The sequence below is a fragment of the Ipomoea triloba genome, chromosome 6, assembly GCF_003576645.1.
Source record: "Ipomoea triloba cultivar NCNSP0323 chromosome 6, ASM357664v1".
In the NCBI taxonomy this organism is placed as follows: domain Eukaryota; kingdom Viridiplantae; phylum Streptophyta; class Magnoliopsida; order Solanales; family Convolvulaceae; genus Ipomoea; species Ipomoea triloba.
The window spans coordinates 2,525,355-2,544,830 of NC_044921.1; the positions used below are offsets into that span (position 1 = coordinate 2,525,355).

General features: G+C 34.2%; 3 protein-coding genes across 5 annotated transcripts in view; 2 read left to right on the plus strand and 1 right to left on the minus strand.

The window, feature by feature from the left end:
* The first annotated feature begins 3,193 nt into the window (after positions 1 to 3,193).
* The window catches only part of LOC116022805 (protein MOS2-like), a 29,094-nt gene continuing 12,811 nt past the window's right edge, over positions 3,194 to 19,476 (plus strand). For all 3 annotated transcript variants that reach the window (XR_004099288.1, XR_004099287.1, XM_031263686.1), the window contains exons 1-2: positions 3,194 to 3,305; positions 3,843 to 4,324. The gene's annotated coding sequence lies outside the window, so the exon portion shown is untranslated. The remainder of the gene's footprint in view (positions 3,306 to 3,842; positions 4,325 to 19,476) is intronic.
* On the minus strand, positions 5,344 to 15,379 carry LOC116022806. Its single transcript, XM_031263687.1, has 3 exons — positions 15,190 to 15,379; positions 7,520 to 7,793; positions 5,344 to 5,785 (listed from the first exon to the last, which is right to left on the minus strand). Exons 2-3 carry the CDS (start codon positions 7,626 to 7,628, stop codon positions 5,457 to 5,459), a joined length of 438 nt encoding a protein of 145 aa, XP_031119547.1. The 5' UTR covers positions 7,629 to 7,793; positions 15,190 to 15,379; the 3' UTR covers positions 5,344 to 5,456.
* Positions 10,321 to 13,251, plus strand: LOC116023346 (zinc finger BED domain-containing protein RICESLEEPER 2-like). The gene is made up of 3 exons (XM_031264342.1): positions 10,321 to 12,409; positions 12,511 to 12,551; positions 13,240 to 13,251. Exons 1-3 carry the CDS (start codon positions 10,321 to 10,323, stop codon positions 13,249 to 13,251), a joined length of 2,142 nt encoding a protein of 713 aa, XP_031120202.1.

A 19,476-nucleotide genomic window follows, 5' to 3' on the forward strand; every position in this document is an offset into this window, starting at 1 on the left:
AGTTTCATTTTTGTGAACATAGCAATAACTAATGGAAAATATAAAAATTTCTTTTTTCGAACTTTAGCAACCCGCCTTCCAAAATGAATTTTTTTTCCCTAATATACTTCGGAGTAATTTCTAACTAGCAGTTGGCCCGTGCGATGCACGGAATGAAAATACATCAAGTGAAATGAAATATTGGAGAAAAAGAAAAAAAAGATAAAAGAGTATTAATAATTAAATAATTATAAATTATTAAAGACCTCTTTGTAAACTACATTAATAGTAAAATTACAATTTTGTTTTGATTTATCACATATAAAATCTAACTCAACCTAAATTTTAATTGTCTATTGTGAATATTTAGTATGTAAATTATGTATTTTGAATCCAAATTCACCTTGCAAGGTGAAAGTCCACAAAATAATTTTCCAATTGAAGATAATTTTGAGCCCAAAAATAGTTCATTTTTCTTTTGGTCTTATACAATAGATCTATATTTTAATATAAATAAATATTAAGTATTTTACAAAGTTTTGTTATTTGAAATATTAACATTATCCTATGTTATTAAAAACTATTAATGTTATTAAATTTCATATGGGTAATAAGTTTGATGTACGTGTGTATAAATATAAATTGATATTGATGATTCATTCAATATTTGAAGCTGATTATTCATTTCAAAGATTTTTAAATTATATTCCATATACATTATCTTATCTTTAAAAGTTATTTTAATTATAATTAAGTATATTACAACGAATAAAATCAAAATATTGTAACATAATACAAATAATTCAATTTAAACTTTTAATGATTGTTCAAAAAATAATTTAAACATACATTATTACAAAATAATTATTTTTAAAAATTTAAATTAAATGCAAATAATAATCTTTATCCTATGTTTTAAGAAACAAAGTTTTACAAAGTGTATATATATATATATATATATATATATATATATATATATATATATATACTCACACGCCCAAACACAACTCCCTAGCACCCATTCTCTCTGCTGCCCTCACCCCCAAACAAACATTTCTGGGATCTAACCCTAACACCAACTCTCGCACCCATCGCACTCTATCCTCCTCTCACACCTCTCATCGTCTCCCTCTGTCTCGCAGTCTCCCCGGTTACAGTCCTCCGCCAGTCCGTGTATCCTATGTTCCTCTCCCGTCTTCCTCGTCGACATTCTCTCTCTCTCTCTACCAGTCCATTTCTGCAACTCTCGTTTATCTCCTCTCAGAATTGTTCCGATCTGGAAACCATGGCTATATTATGTAAGGTCCAAGTGATGATAAACCACGAAAAAGCCTCTACGCTACTCGTCCTCAGGTTTGATTCTTCTTACACCTTAATGAAATATGATTTCCTTTTAGTTTAATTCCTCGAATTTATGACTGTTATTTAACGAATATGAGCATTTTCAACACATTTTCTACATAATTGTTTAAGGATCTACAGTTTCGATGCGGGAAAATATATATCTAGGGTTTTTAATTCATAAAAATAGTTATGCCACAATAATACTAGGATCAAAAGTGAATGTATTGAAAAAAAAGACTAAAAGTGAATTGACACCTATAAATTTGTGATAAAAATAAAATTAATTTTTTTTTAATGGCATGAAATCAAACAATGGGACTAGAACGAGTCTCAATTTTGACTTCATATTTATGAAGTAATGCTTTTAGGAGAGTTGTGTTTTATATAATATTATTTATAATGCAGTATTTGTTTATATTTTCTCCATTTTTTTTAGTCGTGTTTGATTCTGCAACTATTCATTTATTTAGAATAATAATAGATGTGTCATCATATTATATAGGAATTGGTGCAAAGAAATATATTTAAATATTAAAAGTATTTAGATTATATTTTTTTTTTATTAAGAAGGAACAAATTAACCATATTAAAATAGTCACATTAAAAAGTTTAAAAAAATTATGTGATTTGTTTGTAAGAATGAGAAATATTTTTTTTTATTATTCCAAGTTTCATTTTTGTGAACATAGCAATAACTAATGGAAAATATAAAAATTTCTTTTTTCGAACTTTAGCAACCCGCCTTCCAAAATGAATTTTTTTTCCCTAATATACTTCGGAGTAATTTCTAACTAGCAGTTGGCCCGTGCGATGCACGGAATGAAAATACATCAAGTGAAATGAAATATTGGAGAAAAAAAAAAAGATAAAAGATATTAATAATTAAATAATTATAAATTATTAAAGACCTCTTTGTAAACTACATTAATAGTAAAATTACAATTTTGTTTTGATTTATCACATATAAATCTAACTCAACCTAAATTTTAATTGTCTATTGTGAATATTTAGTATGTAAATTATGTATTTTGAATCCAAATTCACCTTGCAAGGTGAAAGTCCACAAAATAATTTTCCAATTGAAGATAATTTTGAGCCCAAAAATAGTTCATTTTTCTTTTGGTCTTATACAATAGATCTATATTTTAATATAAATAAATATTAAGTATTTTACAAAGTTTTGTTATTTGAAATATTAACATTATCCTATGTTATTAAAAACTATTAATGTTATTAAATTTCATATGGGTAATAAGTTTGATGTACGTGTGTATAAATATAAATTGATATTGATGATTCATTCAATATTTGAAGCTGATTATTCATTTCAAAGATTTTTAAATTATATTCCATATACATTATCTTATCTTTAAAAGTTATTTTAATTATATTAAGTATATTACAACGAATAAAATCAAAATATTGTAACATAATACAATAATTCAATTTAAACTTTTAATGATTGTTCAAAAAATAATTTAAACATACATTATTACAAAATAATTATTTTTAAAATTTAAATTAAATGCAAATAATAATCTTTATCCTATGTTTTAAGAAACAAAGTTTTACAAAGTGTTATATATATATATATATATATATATATATATATATATACTCACACGCCCAAACACAACTCCCTAGCACCCATTCTCTCTGCTGCCCTCACCCCCAAACAAACATTTCTGGGATCTAACCCTAACACCAACTCTCGCACCCATCGCACTCTATCCTCCTCTCACACCTCTCATCGTCTCCCTCTGTCTCGCAGTCTCCCCGGTTACAGTCCTCCGCCAGTCCGTGTATCTTATGTTCCTCTCCCGTCTTCCTCGTCGACATTCTCTCTCTCTCTCTACCAGTCCATTTCTGCAACTCTCGTTTATCTCCTCTCAGAATTGTTCCGATCTGGAAACCATGGCTATATTATGTAAGGTCCAAGTGATGATAAACCACGAAAAAGCCTCTACGCTACTCGTCCTCAGGTTTGATTCTTCTTACACCTTAATGAAATATGATTTCCTTTTAGTTTAATTCCTCGAATTTATGACTGTTATTTAACGAATATGAGCATTTTCAACACATTTTCTACATAATTGTTTAAGGATCTACAGTTTCGATGCGGGAAAATATATATCTAGGGTTTTTAATTCATGTCTTGAAATGAATGTCAAAATAATCGTAATTAATGTAGTTGGAAATTCAATTCTCGGTCTCTATCCTGTAATTTACCATTATTTATTTTAGTTGATTGATGATTTAGCAGATTCTATTTCGATTTCATATTCCTGTTATATTGTATCTAAAAATTTTAAGAAAGTGAAATAGTAAAGTGTGTAAAAGATAAGTTTATGAATTTCATAATCTGTTGACATGCATGTCAACCTAGCCCGACTTATTTTAATTTACTTAATTTCTCAATTTCTCAATTAACATCATGTGTTCATTTAGGTATTTTTAGGGTTATTTTATACTAATTTATAAATTTTTAAATTGGTTCTAACACGTTTGAATGTATGCAGGTTCAATTATAAATTACGGCATGAAAAAAAGATAAGTATTTTAATTGTTTAAGCATAACTCTGTTGCAATGAATGCAATCTAATGTAAAAGATATTGTTATATTAACAGACATTGCACTTGAATTTTAATAGTCCCTGATTATTTTGTGAATACTTAAGTTATTAACCGTTCTTTTCTTTTAAACTGACTACTAAACCAACTTGTTTCTTAAGCAAATGGTGATACTACAGATGCACAAATATGTCTCTACATTATGATCTTTCATTATGATAAGTGTAATAGATTCATTAATTGATTTTTCTCACTATGTTTTCCAGATACAGTACATCACTATCCTGTTTAAGAAGCTTTTCACAACTTTTACTTCTGAAAGAAGTTTTGCAGTTGATGTAGATTCAAATTGAATGAATTTTAACACACTAATCTTACTCATTTATTTTGCAGATTGGATCTATATGGAATATAAAACTTCAAGAATAAGGTAAATGATTATATTTAGTTTTTATTTAATGTCTTTAATGATGAATACATTGACATTACATGAGACCCCCACAACTGAGAAGAGATCAAACTTTACTTCAAAGAATTTAAGTATACCTAATACCTAATTCTACCCCTTTACAGAAATGTGTTGACTAACTTCTAACTGTATGGTTCATAATCTTTGCACATGGTTTCTAACCTTTTAATAAGATAAAAATTTGATGTCAAGCAAAAACTGATCTTTGTTATCCCTGAGTTTCTTCTAATCAAGTGTTGGTGCAACCATTGGTGCTGGGGTTTATATTCTTGTTGGAAGAGAAGCTAGAGAGCACACAGGGCCATCACTTGCTCTTTCTTTCTCTATATATGTGGAATAGCAGCTGCTCTTCCTGCTTTTTACTATGCAGAGCTTGCATGTCATTGTCCATCTGCTGGGTGTGCATATCATTTCTCATTTGTCTGCATAGGAGAAGGGTAAATGATGATTTTTTCTCATAGCGATTTTTCTCAATTTAATCCTAAATGACTTTTTGTACTTAATTAGGTCCTTAATTTTGATGATTTTACCCAATTGAGTCCTCAGCCATTAGAATCAATGACTAATTCGAAAAAAAAAAAAAGAACTACTATAGCCAAAAATAAATAGGGTAAAACCTCTATAGTAGAAGACCAACTTGGATAAAACTACTATAGTCAATGACTAAATTGAGTATTAATAGAAGTGAAATTACCAAGCTATCTTAATAGTGGACTCAATGGGTAAAACTATCATAGTCGATGGCCTAATTAAGCACAAAAAGTCGTTTAGGAATAAAACCCCCAAAAAAAATCACTATAGTCGAAGACTAAATTAGGTATTAACTCAATCTTAAACAACCACAGTTCTTGCATTTGGGAGAGAGAGAGAAACAGCATATCATTTCAATGAACTCTCAAATATTTATTAGTTTCAAAACCTGGCCCTTGTGTTATTAGCATCCTTCTCATTCCATAAAGCACTTGAGACCTTTGCTTATGTTACATAAATATGCAAGCTCAAAGTAACAATGGGTAACACATTTGTAGTTGTAACAATGACTAATGTGTTAATTATTAGAATGTGGGAAAGAATAATGATAGTGATTTCTACCTTACAATCTTTTAGTTTGAGAAGAATCAACACTTAAAGACGACAACCCAACAATATCCGGGCTTTTGAGCTGATCAAGTTGCTTCTTACCACGTCGAAGTAAGTACTCGATGTACATGAAATTCTTACGATCAACTTGCTTGGCATTATGGCGGAACTCAGCTGTCACGAGAGACTTGATTTGCCTTCTCTCAATGGGGGGTTTAGCGCGAGCTGCTCGCAAGAATCCCCTATACAGAGAAAGCACTTGTTTCTGCATCCCGGAGAGCCTTTGACCACTGGAGGCTCCCATATTAAGCTTTTTTCTTGAGACACAGTGCTGAAATTTAACTGCAGCACGGAAAGGAAGACATTTCATGACTGCTTGGGATAGAAATGTGAGAACATGATTAGTGAAAGAAATTCTAATACGGTATGCAACAGGAGCAAGTCTTGAGTGAGACCAACTCACGTGGGAAGTGTAATGCTTTTTAGTTAAAATATAATATTTTTTCTATGCACTTATAAAAAGTATTACACGTCTCACCGTGAGACAGAATCACGCAAGACTTATTCGTGCAGCAGAATGCAAAATAGGTGCAAGTTAAAATTAAATTACGAAGAGAGAACCCAGGACTTGGCTCAAGTTAAGCAGCAAAAATCTAGTTTCTATATCTTCATATTCCCCATTGGGATCTTTGGCTTCGGGTTCGATGCAACCATCACATAAAATTAGCCGATTCAGCACATTGTGAGAGAAGTCATATAAATCTTTGAAAGAGTGGTTTATAATCTCTGCCTTCTCATTAAATGGCCTACTCCCGCTTGGAAGAAATATGAACTTAGACACTTTAGTAAAGGCATGGAGATACATTTTAGTTCTCCACCTAATTGAATATGGTCAATTTCTCTTCAAACCACAAAGTGATATTGGCATATTGCTAATGCCAGCAATTTGCATTTACTTTATTAACCAACACCAATGTAAGCATTTACAAACAATCCACAGAAAGATTCAAAACGGGATTAATAAGAATACTTAATTGAGATTTCAAACATTAGAAATGCATTAGTCAAATGCAGTGGAACGGAAGATACTCTTCACAATCAAAAAGATGAAACTACAAGGGAAGAAGACAAAACATATTTAGCAGATTGTTTCAAATATTATCTTCAACAAGAGAGATTACAAGTTTGCAAAAACTGGTTTCAAGCCTTTCACAGGGAAGAAGCCTGAGCTGTCGAGCATAAACATGCTGCACTTAGAAGCCAATTTATAGCATTGTTTGAAAAATGAAAAGACAGAGACCGTGAGTTAATTCAATCTATTCTTGTTCCAGAACAACACCAATCAACTAATCAAACAACATAACATAAGTTCAGATAACAATTTACAGTCTATCAAAACACGAAGATCAAAACAATGACAAGAGAAAAGTCATTGCAATGAGCAACAACATCTACTTAGCATATATTTTCTTTTGGGAAATTCTCCTATAAGACCATCTCACGGATCTTCATCCGCGAGACAAGTTGGATTTTGATAAGTATACATTTTCCAACATAAGTATTACAATTTTCATTATAATTAACTCGCCAACTCTAAATATTATATTTTAATTTAAAAGCATCGCATTTTTCATCAAAATACCACATTTGTCATCATAGGTATACACTTTCTCTCTCATAAGTAACAATTAAACAATTTATTCCAGATTTAGTATTGCATATTTTCCACACCCTTCAACAAACCCAGATTTTGGCCTGTTTAAATATGCAAGAAATGCAGAAAGCAACCATTTTTCTCATCCAAATCAAATGCAAAGACACATAATTGATAATAGTACTTCTAAAGATTAGGCAGCAGAACACATTTATGCAGCCCTGATAAAACGGGTATAGAAGAATAAATTTCAAAAAAAAAAAAAAAAAAAAAAAAAAACACAGGAAAGTAAGGTAGAAATACAAGGACCTGATAGACTGCAAGAATGGACAGAAAAGGCAGAGAATGACTACGTATAAAGCAAGTAGAAAGGAAGAAAAAGGAATATAAAGAAGGGCCTAATGGGAAGAAAAGAGAATTACCAGAGCTGCGAGAAGTGGTGATGGGCAGTCGCTTGTCTGAGTTGGTAGTTCCGCCGGCCGTCGTAGATCGCAGAGACGCAGGGGCAGGGCAGCGAGTCGGGAAGGACATAGGGAGTTGGGGAGATTAAGGAATTTAGAGATTTTATTATTTTAATTTTTTAGGGGAAATGGGAAAATGCCCAAAAGGGAAATGGGGAAATGGTCACGGGTGCTGCCTGTCTCATTGTCTGCTTGTCTGGCAGTCTGGCTCACGTATGCTGCCTACATGCTTTAGCTATTAAAAAAAAAAAAAAAAAAAATTGCCCCGTATTATCCGGGCTCAACCCGTTTAGCTTAGATACGGATAGGGTTAAATAAGAGCCGGGTTAAGATTTTTTTACCCAACTCAATTAAAATACGGGTTAAACAGGCTCAACCCGACAGATTGGACCCATTTTGACAGCTCTAAATGTCAGACACTTGAGGAGACCTTCACCAAGACAACAAGGGCATGTCCAATTTCCTCACCAAATTGGGATATTGGATTAACACCTGAAGATAGCTGAAAGGGATACCACTACCACCACAAAACTACCTGTTGAGAGGGATACTACCACCACACTAACTGCTAAAGATAGGGGTGTGCATAACCCGACCAAACCGAAGAACCCGACCGACCCGACCACCGCAATGCGTCATCCGAGGATAACCGAACCCGAACAAGCCAAAACCGAACCGAACCGCGCGCTGTGCGGTTCAAATGAATTCGGTTTGGGTGGCAGTAATGCCACCCGAACCCGTCCGAAAACCCGATGTACCGCTAGGGTTCGCATTCTGCACATATATACGACGTCGTATGAGCATAGTATATATACTGCGAAGATTCCAGATCTGCTCATTTGCGCAGTCGCACCTCTTCACTCTTGACCTAGAGAATTCTCTCGTTCTCTAGTAGATCTACTTCTCTTGACCTCTCTCAATCTCTCTTCTCTGAGTTCTCTCAACCTCTCTCTTTGTTCTCTCTTCTCTGAGTTCTTAGATTACTGTCTCCTCTCTCGTAGTCTCGTACTCTCGTTGTCTCTTCTACAGTTCTAACTTCTAAGAGAGTTAGAGAATCAGAGACTTTTAAGTCTCCGGTGGAAGCCCTAGTTCGGTAGTCCCTGAATCGGTGAGACGCAGAGACGGACAGACGGTGACCTGTGGACTCGAGAGGGTTGCAGTTTGCTTGCTAGGAATCGAAGGCCCTCTGTTCTCGGGGGATTATTGCTGAGAAACAAGGTAACCCCTAAACCCTAATTGATTTTTGTTATTCTCTGATTCTGTGTCCTGTGTTGTGACTCATGTGAATGAGTGAATCTGTGATAGTGTTGTGACCCTAATTTCAAGCTCTTTGATTTAGGGTTCTGAATTTTGATATTGATATACTCTGATTTTGTGAAATTATTCGCCTAATTTCTAGGCTTCTAGCAATGTAGTGTATTATTTTCCAGTATGGTGGAAGCCCGAAGCCCTATCCCCTATTCCCCTGATTAATGATTATGGATTTCTTTGTGTTATTGTGCTTACTGAAAGTCTGAAATCCATTTCTAAAAATCTTGAATGCCTGAAATCTGAATGTCTGTTTTGGTGGAAGCCATAGCCCCTAACTGGGATTAGTGGGATGTGAAATCCATATAAATGATGAGCATTATATTTTTTTAAAGTAAGACTGTGCTCTTACTGTGCTTGAAATCTTGAATGCCTGATTAATGATTATGGATTTCTGTGTGTTATTGTGCTTACTGAAAGTCTGAAATCCATTTTTAAAAATCTTGAATGCCTGAAATCTGAATGTCTGTTTTGGTGGAAGCCATAGCCCCTAACTGGGATTAGTGGGATGTGAAATCCATATAAATGATGAGCATTATATTTTTTTAAAGTAAGACTGTGCTCTTACTGTGCTTGAAATCTTGAATGCCTGATTAATGATTATGGATTTCTGTGTGTTATTGTGCTTACTGAAAGTCTGAAATCCATTTTTAAAAATCTTGAATGCCTGAAATCTGAATGTCTGTTTTGGTGGAAGCCATAGCCCCTAACTGGGATTAGTGGGATGTGAAATCCATATAAATGATGAGCATTATATTTTTTTAAAGTAAGACTGTGCTCTTACTGTGCTTGAAATCTTGAATGCCTGATTAATGATTATGGATTTCTGTGTGTTATTGTGCTTACTGAAAGTCTGAAATCCATTTTTAAAAATCTTGAATGCCTGAAATCTGAATGTCTGTTTTGGTGGAAGCCATAGCCCCTAACTGGGATTAGTGGGATGTGAAATCCATATAAATGATGAGCATTATATTTTTTTAAAGTAAGACTGTGCTCTTACTGTGCTTGAAATCTTGAATGCCTGATTAATGATTATGGATTTCTGTGTGTTATTGTGCTTACTGAAAGTCTGAAATCCATTTTTAAAAATCTTGAATGCCTGAAATCTGAATGTCTGTTTTGGTGGAAGCCTTAGCCCCTAATTGGGATTAGTGGGATGTGAAATCCATATAAATGATGAGCATCAAAAAGTATTTGCATACTTTGCTTGAATGCCTGATTATTGATTTCTTTGTGTTTTGTAAATTGTAACTTGCAAGTGTGAAACTGTGCAAGTTGCCAAGTTTATGGATAGATGACCCTTAAATTGCTTGTGTTATTGTGGAATCTGCAATTCTGCATTTCTGCATACATGATGAAATGTGCAATGTCTGAACTATGCTTATTAATGATGAAATTGAAATGCTCTAGATTTTGAAATGAGATCCCTAATACTTTCCTACTATATGTTATAGATGGAAAGTGTTGGTGGGTCTGGAAGTCAACCTCCCTCTCAAAATGTGGAACATGATATGGGAGCTGAAGCTGTAGAGAAAGATACATCTCAGCAGCCTTTGCCTCCATCTGTTCCTAAAAAAAGAAAAGAGGTTGAAACCAGATCTCCTGTTTGGGATCACTTTGAAAAAATCAAGAACAAAGATAACATTGTTGTCTCAGCAGTGTGCATATACTGTAAAAAGTCTTACAAATCTGAGTCCAAAAGACATGGGACTTCTACTTTGAGAAATCACATTATGACTTGCTTAAAAAATCCTCACTCTAAGGATACTAGGCAATCTCTACTCACATTCTCTCCTGCCCCTAGTTCTGGTTTAACTGAGTCTGAAGGTGCAGCAGGGGTTTTAGGAACCTGGGTTTTTGATCAGGAGTTGATTAGGAGAGCTCTTTGTGAAATGATTATTGTTGATGAGCTACCTTTTAGGTTTGTGGAGGGTCAAGGTTTTAGGAAATTTATTCTTGTTTGCTGTCCTATGTTCAAAATTCCTTCTAGATGGACAGTAAGTAGGGATATTCTGAAAATTTATTCTGATGAGAGGGTTAATTTGAAGAATTTCTTTAAGACTAGCTGCCAAAGGGTTAGTATCACTACTGATACTTGGACTTCTGTACAAAGAATCAACTACATGTGCATTACTGCACATTTCATAGATCATGAGTGGAAGCTACAGAAAAAAATCATTTCCTTTGTCCCTATTTCTTCACATAAGGGGGAATACATAGCTAAGGCACTTGAAAGTTGCCTACTAGAGTGGGGGTTGAAGTCAATTTTTTCTGTCACAGTTGATAATGCTTCTAGCAATGATACTGCCATAGGGTTTTTAAAAAAGAAAATGCTGTCTTGGGGTTCTACTGCAGTAAGGTGTAAGTATTTGCATATGCGATGCATTGCTCACATCCTTAATCTGGTTGTGCAAGATGGATTAAAGGAATCTGATGATTCTGTTAAGAAGGTAAGGGACTCTGTTAGGTATATGAGAAGCTCTCCTGCTAGGCTCCAAAAATTTAGAGAGCTTGCTGACTTAATTGGGGTGGAAGCCAAAAACTCTTTGGTTCTTGATGTACCTACAAGGTGGAATTCCACATATTTGATGCTGCATACTGCTTTGCTGTATCAAAAGGTTTTTGAAGTGTATGAAGATTATGACCCTTCCTTCAAATCTGATTTGGGTGGGAATGTTCCTAATTTCTTGGATTGGGAGGTAGTAGAAGGGTTGGTGAAATTTCTGAAATCATTTTATGAAATGACTGTTAGGATATCTGGTTCTCTGTATGTAACTTCTAACACTTTCTTCTCTGAAGTGTCTGATTTATCTTGCATACTTACTGGTCTAGTGGGAGCTGAATCTGATTCTGTTAAAGCAATGGGGATGAATATGAGGACCAAGTTTGATAAATACTGGGGTGATCCAAACAAGATGAATTTTCTGATTTTTTATGGAAATATAATGGATCCTAGGGACAAAATTGAATACATGCCATATCAGTTTAATCAATTATATGGTGATGAAAATGGCAAGTCCTTGTTTGAGAAGGTTATGAAAGACTTGAAGGAGTTGTATGTTGATTATGTGACAAGTTTCCCAGTCCAGTCTGATCCTGTTCCTGTTGAACAGTCTGTTCCCCCTACTGTTTTGTCTGATCCAGTTTCTGTTGGGAGACCCCAATCTTTGTTAAAATCTCAGTTAAAAAAACAAAGATTGGAGAGTGGAGAATTAGGCAGAAAGAAAACTGAGTTGGAAGTTTATTTGAGTGAGGAAATTATAGAAGAGGATGGTGAATTTGACCTCTTGAAATGGTGGAAGGTTAATGCTGGAAGGTTCCCTGTGCTTTCTAAAATGGCTAGGGATATACTTGCTGTTCCCATTTCTACAGTTGCATCAGAATCAACCTTTAGTACAAGTGGGAGAGTTCTTGATGCCTTTAGGAGTTCTCTTACTCCTAAAATTGTGGAGGCACTTGTATGTGCACAAGATTGGCTTAGGTTGCACAATCAGCCTCTTTCAGTTGAAGAAAACATTGATGAGGTTGAGAAATTTGAAAAAGGTAATTATTCTTATAAGTTTTAACTTTAATTATAAGTTTGTTTATTTTTTAGTTAATTAGTTTAAAGTCTAATGTTTATTTTTTTTTTTTTTTGTGTGCAGAGTTCTGCACTGGAGTTGGTTCTTCCCTGCCTACAATACCAGTAAATTATTTCAAACTATTTCATATCTTTATTTGTTTACTGTTTTACTGTTTTCTGCTTATGCTTGTGAGTTGTGCCTTGTGCTGTTTAAAACTAAATTGTGTATGTTTGAGTACTTGACTGCTTGACTGCCTGAGCATGGAACCATGGTGGGCTGGTGGCTGTGGCTCTACATAATGATGAGTTGAGTTGATGTGATGCCTCCCTGGCTGGAAAGTTTGCAGCCTCAGTGGCTAATAACTGCCCCAGGTTTGAGGATTCACACTATCCACTGACCACTGGAAATTGGAATGGTTGTAAGTATAATTGTATAAGGATGCTGTCTGGTATATCTCTCTGTCTCTCTTCTCTGTTTTTTTTTTAAATGTTTAATAAGTAATAACTGCCCAGTGCAATGATGATGCTTCCACCATACTCTGAAATCTGGGATTTGTTCATTTGTTGGATTGGGTTTGGTATGTTGCCATGAACTGTGGTCAATCCATAGGTCATTGGCAATTTCCCCCAATCCTTACATGATATGAAAAATAAGCAATCTGAGCACACTTTGTCCCAATCTTAACTTTCTGTTATTACTAATAACAATATACTTATTAGTTATTATATTGTAATATTGTATATACTATATATTTTGGCAAGTTTACTACATTTTTAAGTTTTCATCTTTTCTAACTTTGAATATAATTAGGAAGAGGATTAGGATTTAGGCAACTATTGGAGGTAATGGAGGATTAGAGGCTGGACTACTGGAGGCTTGGAGGCTGGATCTGTGCTGCTGACCTGCTGTGATTTAAATGTTTAATTGCTCTTTGTGAATTGTGAATGAGTGAATGACAGTTGTATTGTTGTAATTTGATTTGTATTTTGGTGTAATTAAATTTTTGTGAATGATTAGGATTTTAGATGTGATTTTGTGTGTATTTTAGTTTTTTGAGGTTTCGACTAAAATTGTAATAGTAATTTAGTTTTTGCATTAATTTTTTTTTTATCAACCCGACTAAACCGACGGTTAGTCGGATGTCGGTCGGAGATCAAAATCTCCAAAACCGACGGGTTTCATCCCTTTTTTAAACGGTTTGGGGTTACAAAAATAAAACCGAAATCCGTTCGGTTCTAGCCACCGACCACCCGAACCGCCCGAACCCGACCGCTGCACAGCCCTACTTTTACCTGATTGTATGTAAAAATTAGGGGTGGGCATTTCGGTTTTCGGTTCGGTTTTTTCGGTTTCGGTTTCGGTTTCGGTTTTTCGGTTTTGAAAAAATTAAACCATTCGGTTTAACATTAGCATTCGGTTCGGTTTCGGTTCGGTTTAAAATGGTTCGGTTTCGATTCGGTTTTATTTCGGTTCGGTTTCGGTTCGGTTTTAGACCCTTGAATGTGAACATTTCCTATATTTTTGAACATACTACCAAATAACACATATTCACATAATCAATATCCAAAGTTTAACATATTCAAAGAGCTTTTCAAATCAAGTTCATATGAAAGATTGCAAGAAATCAGACGGGCCTAATCCCAAATTAATAAGTCAATTATTAAATCAGTAGAAGAAAGGTAAAAAAATTTGAAGTGATCAAACAACTTAACAAAAGTTAAAAGTCGCGCATCCATGATACTTACAAATTTCCAGCGGCATTACCACGCCCACATTTGGAGTACTATTCAAAATACGTAGTATCATAACAAAGGAAATATAGTATCACATTAGAACATATAATATCTTATTGAATTCAAACTATATGCTCACACAACAACTGCTACCATTCCGATTCAAAAAGTACTTTATTTATAATATTATGTGATACCATGTCTCTACATTGTGATAACATATTTCGTTTGTTCTAAAACTGCATATTCTAAAAGATGAAACTTAAGTGGGCTAATAGGCACCATAAAATTTCCATGAAGTATAGCATTTGTTCATTATCTTCCAGAGTTTTTTGTAACTGAAAGCATATTTGTTTCTGGTGGACCATAAATTTGTATAATGAACAACATTTTCACAATTAGTACATTCTGTAATTGACAAAAAAGATGAAGTACATTGTGAAACTTGAGGCATAGTGGAATTGCTATGTACAAAGTGGGAAATACTTGCCACATTACCTAGTCTTGCTATAGCTGTATTGGCATGGGTGTTGCTATAGGAGCAAAATGAATCCTAAACACCTTGCAGTTCATCAATCTTTGATTTACCAAACTTGGAAGTTTACAAATGAAAATATTCATACAGGAATTTAAGCAAACACCTAGTATGCAACAATTAAAACATCTTGGAGAAAATGCTTAGTAACAATAAAGCCATTCATTTTACATTGTTTGGAGCATTATTGCTGAAAACAGAAATACGATTTAAAGACACACCAAAACAAACACACTTTTTTTTTCTCACTGCTCCACAGAACACATACTCCGAAATCCTTTCCACTATAAACCACAAAAACAAACAATTTTCTCTTGTTCCAAGTTTTTGATAGGTCACATTAATTTGAAAAAAAAAAAAAATCACACGAAACACACATAAATAACGCGTTCTTACTTCTTACCCATAGATGCAAATTCAAGATCAGTTTTCAATTCTGAAAATTTCAATCAAAGAGTTCAAAAAGGCTTATAAAAACCAAAAGAATCTTACCTGAAGGTATATTCCTTCGTTCCTTAAGCTAGCCCTTCCAAATTTCCAATTGCGAGCCTATGAGGGAGTCGGGAGAGTGTCTCAGTAGAGAAGCGTGGAATAGGGTGGGAAATGGTTCTATGTTGGTTAAGGTTTATACTATCTGCTCTGCTCTGCCGTGCTGCCTGCTGCCTATTCTCACTTTGCCTTAGGGTTTGCCACTTTGCCTATTCCCAAATATATATATATATATATTTTATAAAAAAAAAAAAAAAAAAAACCGATCGGTTTTAGGTTCGGTTCGGTTAAAAACCGAACAGAACCGAACCGATCGGTTTCTTCACATTTTGGACCGATCGGTTTTTCGATCCATAACCGAACCGAAATGCCCATGCCTAGTAAAAATTACCTATAAAGGCATTGTGTTAATTTCTTAATTAATTCTTTAATTACATTTAGAATTTATTATTATTATTATTATTATTATTGCAGCCCATTTGTAAACCAAATCCCTACCCATTTCTTCTACACCAAATAAGACGAGAAGAGGAGAAGAGGATCGTGGAGAAGGAAGCAAGAATAAGAGGCGAGAGGCGGTGGGCAAGAAAAAATGGCGAGAATCAAATTGCAGCGAATGTGAAGATAACTCAGTTAGTCGTTTCCATTGTTGTTGTCATTGTTGGTATTTTTTTCTTTTAATCTGTGATGGGTTGAAGATGAAGAAAGCAGTCACAAGATGAGAAGAAATGGATGCGATTGAGAGAGGTGAGATTTCATATTAGGGATTTACCTGGATTTAAATGTCATTTTACAAATGAATTGCAAGAAGCTGATGAGAACGCGGGTGTTAGCAACGTTTTGTATTTTGACTGATTGGCCCAATCAGCCATTTACCAAAAACTAGTTAATCAACAATTCTTTGTCAAATCACCTAATTTTTTGTTGATAAGTCAATAACCAAACATGGAGAAAATTATGTTGTCCCGACCTTCATTCTTGTCACTAATTAATTCTCTCAAGCATATATATATATATATATATATATATTAGACAACATCTTTCCATGAGACTGTGAGACAACGTGAATGCACACAGTCTACTTTACGAATGCACGCACTAAATTATGTGCACTCATGTAAGTCATGTTGGACTAAGTGTACACACTTTAGAGTGTGTGCATTCGCGTAGTTGATTGGATGCATTCATGTTGTGTCTCACAATCTCACGTGAAGATGTTGTCTCATTTGATTGTAAATCTATATATATATAGGCTCATGATCCCATGAAAACGCACTTCCAAGAGCAAATTAAAAACAATTTCAATCTAACATTGTAGAAATCGGACAGATCATAATAGATTTTTAAAAATATAGTGGCATTTTTGTAATTATATATTCTCAACTTCACTTTACAAACTTGAACACCTAAATATGCAATCTGTAACAATTAAATATGCAAACTGATGTAGCAAAAATGAGTGATGGTGAGTGTACGGGTGTGAAATGTCGTCCTCAGGGGATTGGGGTTTATGGCATGCAATATGGCAATCACAACTAGGCACTAGCATAAGAAAATCAACAAGAAGTTAAGCAAACAACAATTTTAAGGAAATAATAAGACTAACATATACACAAAGATAAATACAAAATAAAGAAATAGGACTCAAGTTAGGGGATATTATCATCTAGATGCTTCAACAACCTACGGGATTATAGAGAACAAATAACCAAGAATCAAACGGGTATACACGTAGAAATCCTAGTCTATAAGTCACTCATGTGAGCAAATATACAAGGATTAGAACAAGGAATTGCCCCGTTTCGTGGTGAATCAACTCCAAGTTCTTCAAGCATAATTAGCATCTTAAACGAGTTAATATCAAATTTAATACTCGACTATAGCGATTTTTCTCAATTTAATCCTAAATGACTTTTTGTACTTAATTAGGTCCTTAATTTTGATGATTTTACCCAATTGAGTCCTCAGCCATTAGAATCAATGACTAATTCGAAAAAAAAAAAACTACTATAGCCAAAAATAAATAGGGTAAAACCTCTATAGTAGAAGACCAACTTGGATAAAACTACTATAGTCAATGACTAAATTGAGTATTAATAGAAGTGAAATTACCAAGCTATCTTAATAGTGGACTCAATGGGTAAAACTATCATAGTCGATGGCCTAATTAAGCACAAAAAGTCGTTTAGGAATAAAACCCCCAAAAAAAATCACTATAGTCGAAGACTAAATTAGGTATTAACTCAATCTTAAACAACCACAGTTCTTGCATTTGGGAGAGAGAGAGAAACAGCATATCATTTCAATGAACTCTCAAATATTTATTGGTTTCAAAACCTGGCCCTTGTGTTATTAGCATCCTTCTCATTCCATAAAGCACTTGAGACCTTTGCTTATGTTACATAAATATGCAAGCTCAAAGTAACAATGGGTAACACATTTGTAGTTGTAACAATGACTAATGTGTTAATTATTAGAATGTGGGAAAGAATAATGATAGTGATTTCTACCTTACAATCTTTTAGTTTGAGAAGAATCAACACTTAAAGACGACAACCCAACAATATCCGGGCTTTTGAGCTGATCAAGTTGCTTCTTACCACGTCGAAGTAAGTACTCGATGTACATGAAATTCTTACGATCAACTTGCTTGGCATTATGGCGGAACTCAGCTGTCACGAGAGACTTGATTTGCCTTCTCTCAATGGGGGGTTTAGCGCGAGCTGCTCGCAAGAATCCCCTATACAGAGAAAGCACTTGTTTCTGCATCCAAAATGGTTGCTTTCTGCATTTCTTGCATATTTAAACAGGCCAAAATCTGGGTTTGTTGAAGGGTGTGGAAAATATGCAATACTAAATCTGGAATAAATTGTTTAATTGTTACTTATGAGAGAGAAAGTGTATACCTATGATGACAAATGTGGTATTTTGATGAAAAATGCGATGCTTTTAAATTAAAATATAATATTTAGAGTTGGCGAGTTAATATAATGAAAATTGTAATACTTATGTTGGAAAATGTATACTTATCAAAATCCAACTTGTCTCGCGGATGAAGATCCGTGAGATGGTCTTATAGGAGAATTTCCCAAAAGAAAATATATGCTAAGTAGATGTTGTTGCTCATTGCAATGACTTTTCTCTTGTCATTGTTTTGATCTTCGTGTTTTGATAGACTGTAAATTGTTATCTGAACTTATGTTATGTTGTTTGATTAGTTGATTGGTGTTGTTCTGGAACAAGAATAGATTGAATTAACTCACGGTCTCTGTCTTTTCATTTTTCAAACAATGCTATAAATTGGCTTCTAAGTGCAGCATGTTTATGCTCGACAGCTCAGGCTTCTTCCCTGTGAAAGGCTTGAAACCAGTTTTTGCAAACTTGTAATCTCTCTTGTTGAAGATAATATTTGAAACAATCTGCTAAATATGTTTTGTCTTCTTCCCTTGTAGTTTCATCTTTTTGATTGTGAAGAGTATCTTCCGTTCCACTGCATTTGACTAATGCATTTCTAATGTTTGAAATCTCAATTAAGTATTCTTATTAATCCCGTTTTGAATCTTTCTGTGGATTGTTTGTAAATGCTTACATTGGTGTTGGTTAATAAAGTAAATGCAAATTGCTGGCATTAGCAATATGCCAATATCACTTTGTGGTTTGAAGAGAAATTGACCATATTCAATTAGGTGGAGAACTAAAATGTATCTCCATGCCTTTACTAAAGTGTCTAAGTTCATATTTCTTCCAAGCGGGAGTAGGCCATTTAATGAGAAGGCAGAGATTATAAACCACTCTTTCAAAGATTTATATGACTTCTCTCACAATGTGCTGAATCGGCTAATTTTATGTGATGGTTGCATCGAACCCGAAGCCAAAGATCCCAATGGGGAATATGAAGATATAGAAACTAGATTTTTGCTGCTTAACTTGAGCCAAGTCCTGGGTTCTCTCTTCGTAATTTAATTTTAACTTGCACCTATTTTGCATTCTGCTGCACGAATAAGTCTTGCGTGATTCTGTCTCACGGTGAGACGTGTAATACTTTTTATAAGTGCATAGAAAAATATTATATTTTAACTAAAAAGCATTACACTTCCCACGTGAGTTGGTCTCACTCAAGACTTGCTCCTGTTGCATACCGTATTAGAATTTCTTTCACTAATCATGTTCTCACATTTCTATCCCAAGCAGTCATGAAATGTCTTCCTTTCCGTGCTGCAGTTAAATTTCAGCACTGTGTCTCAAGAAAAAAGCTTAATATGGGAGCCTCCAGTGGTCAAAGGCTCTCCG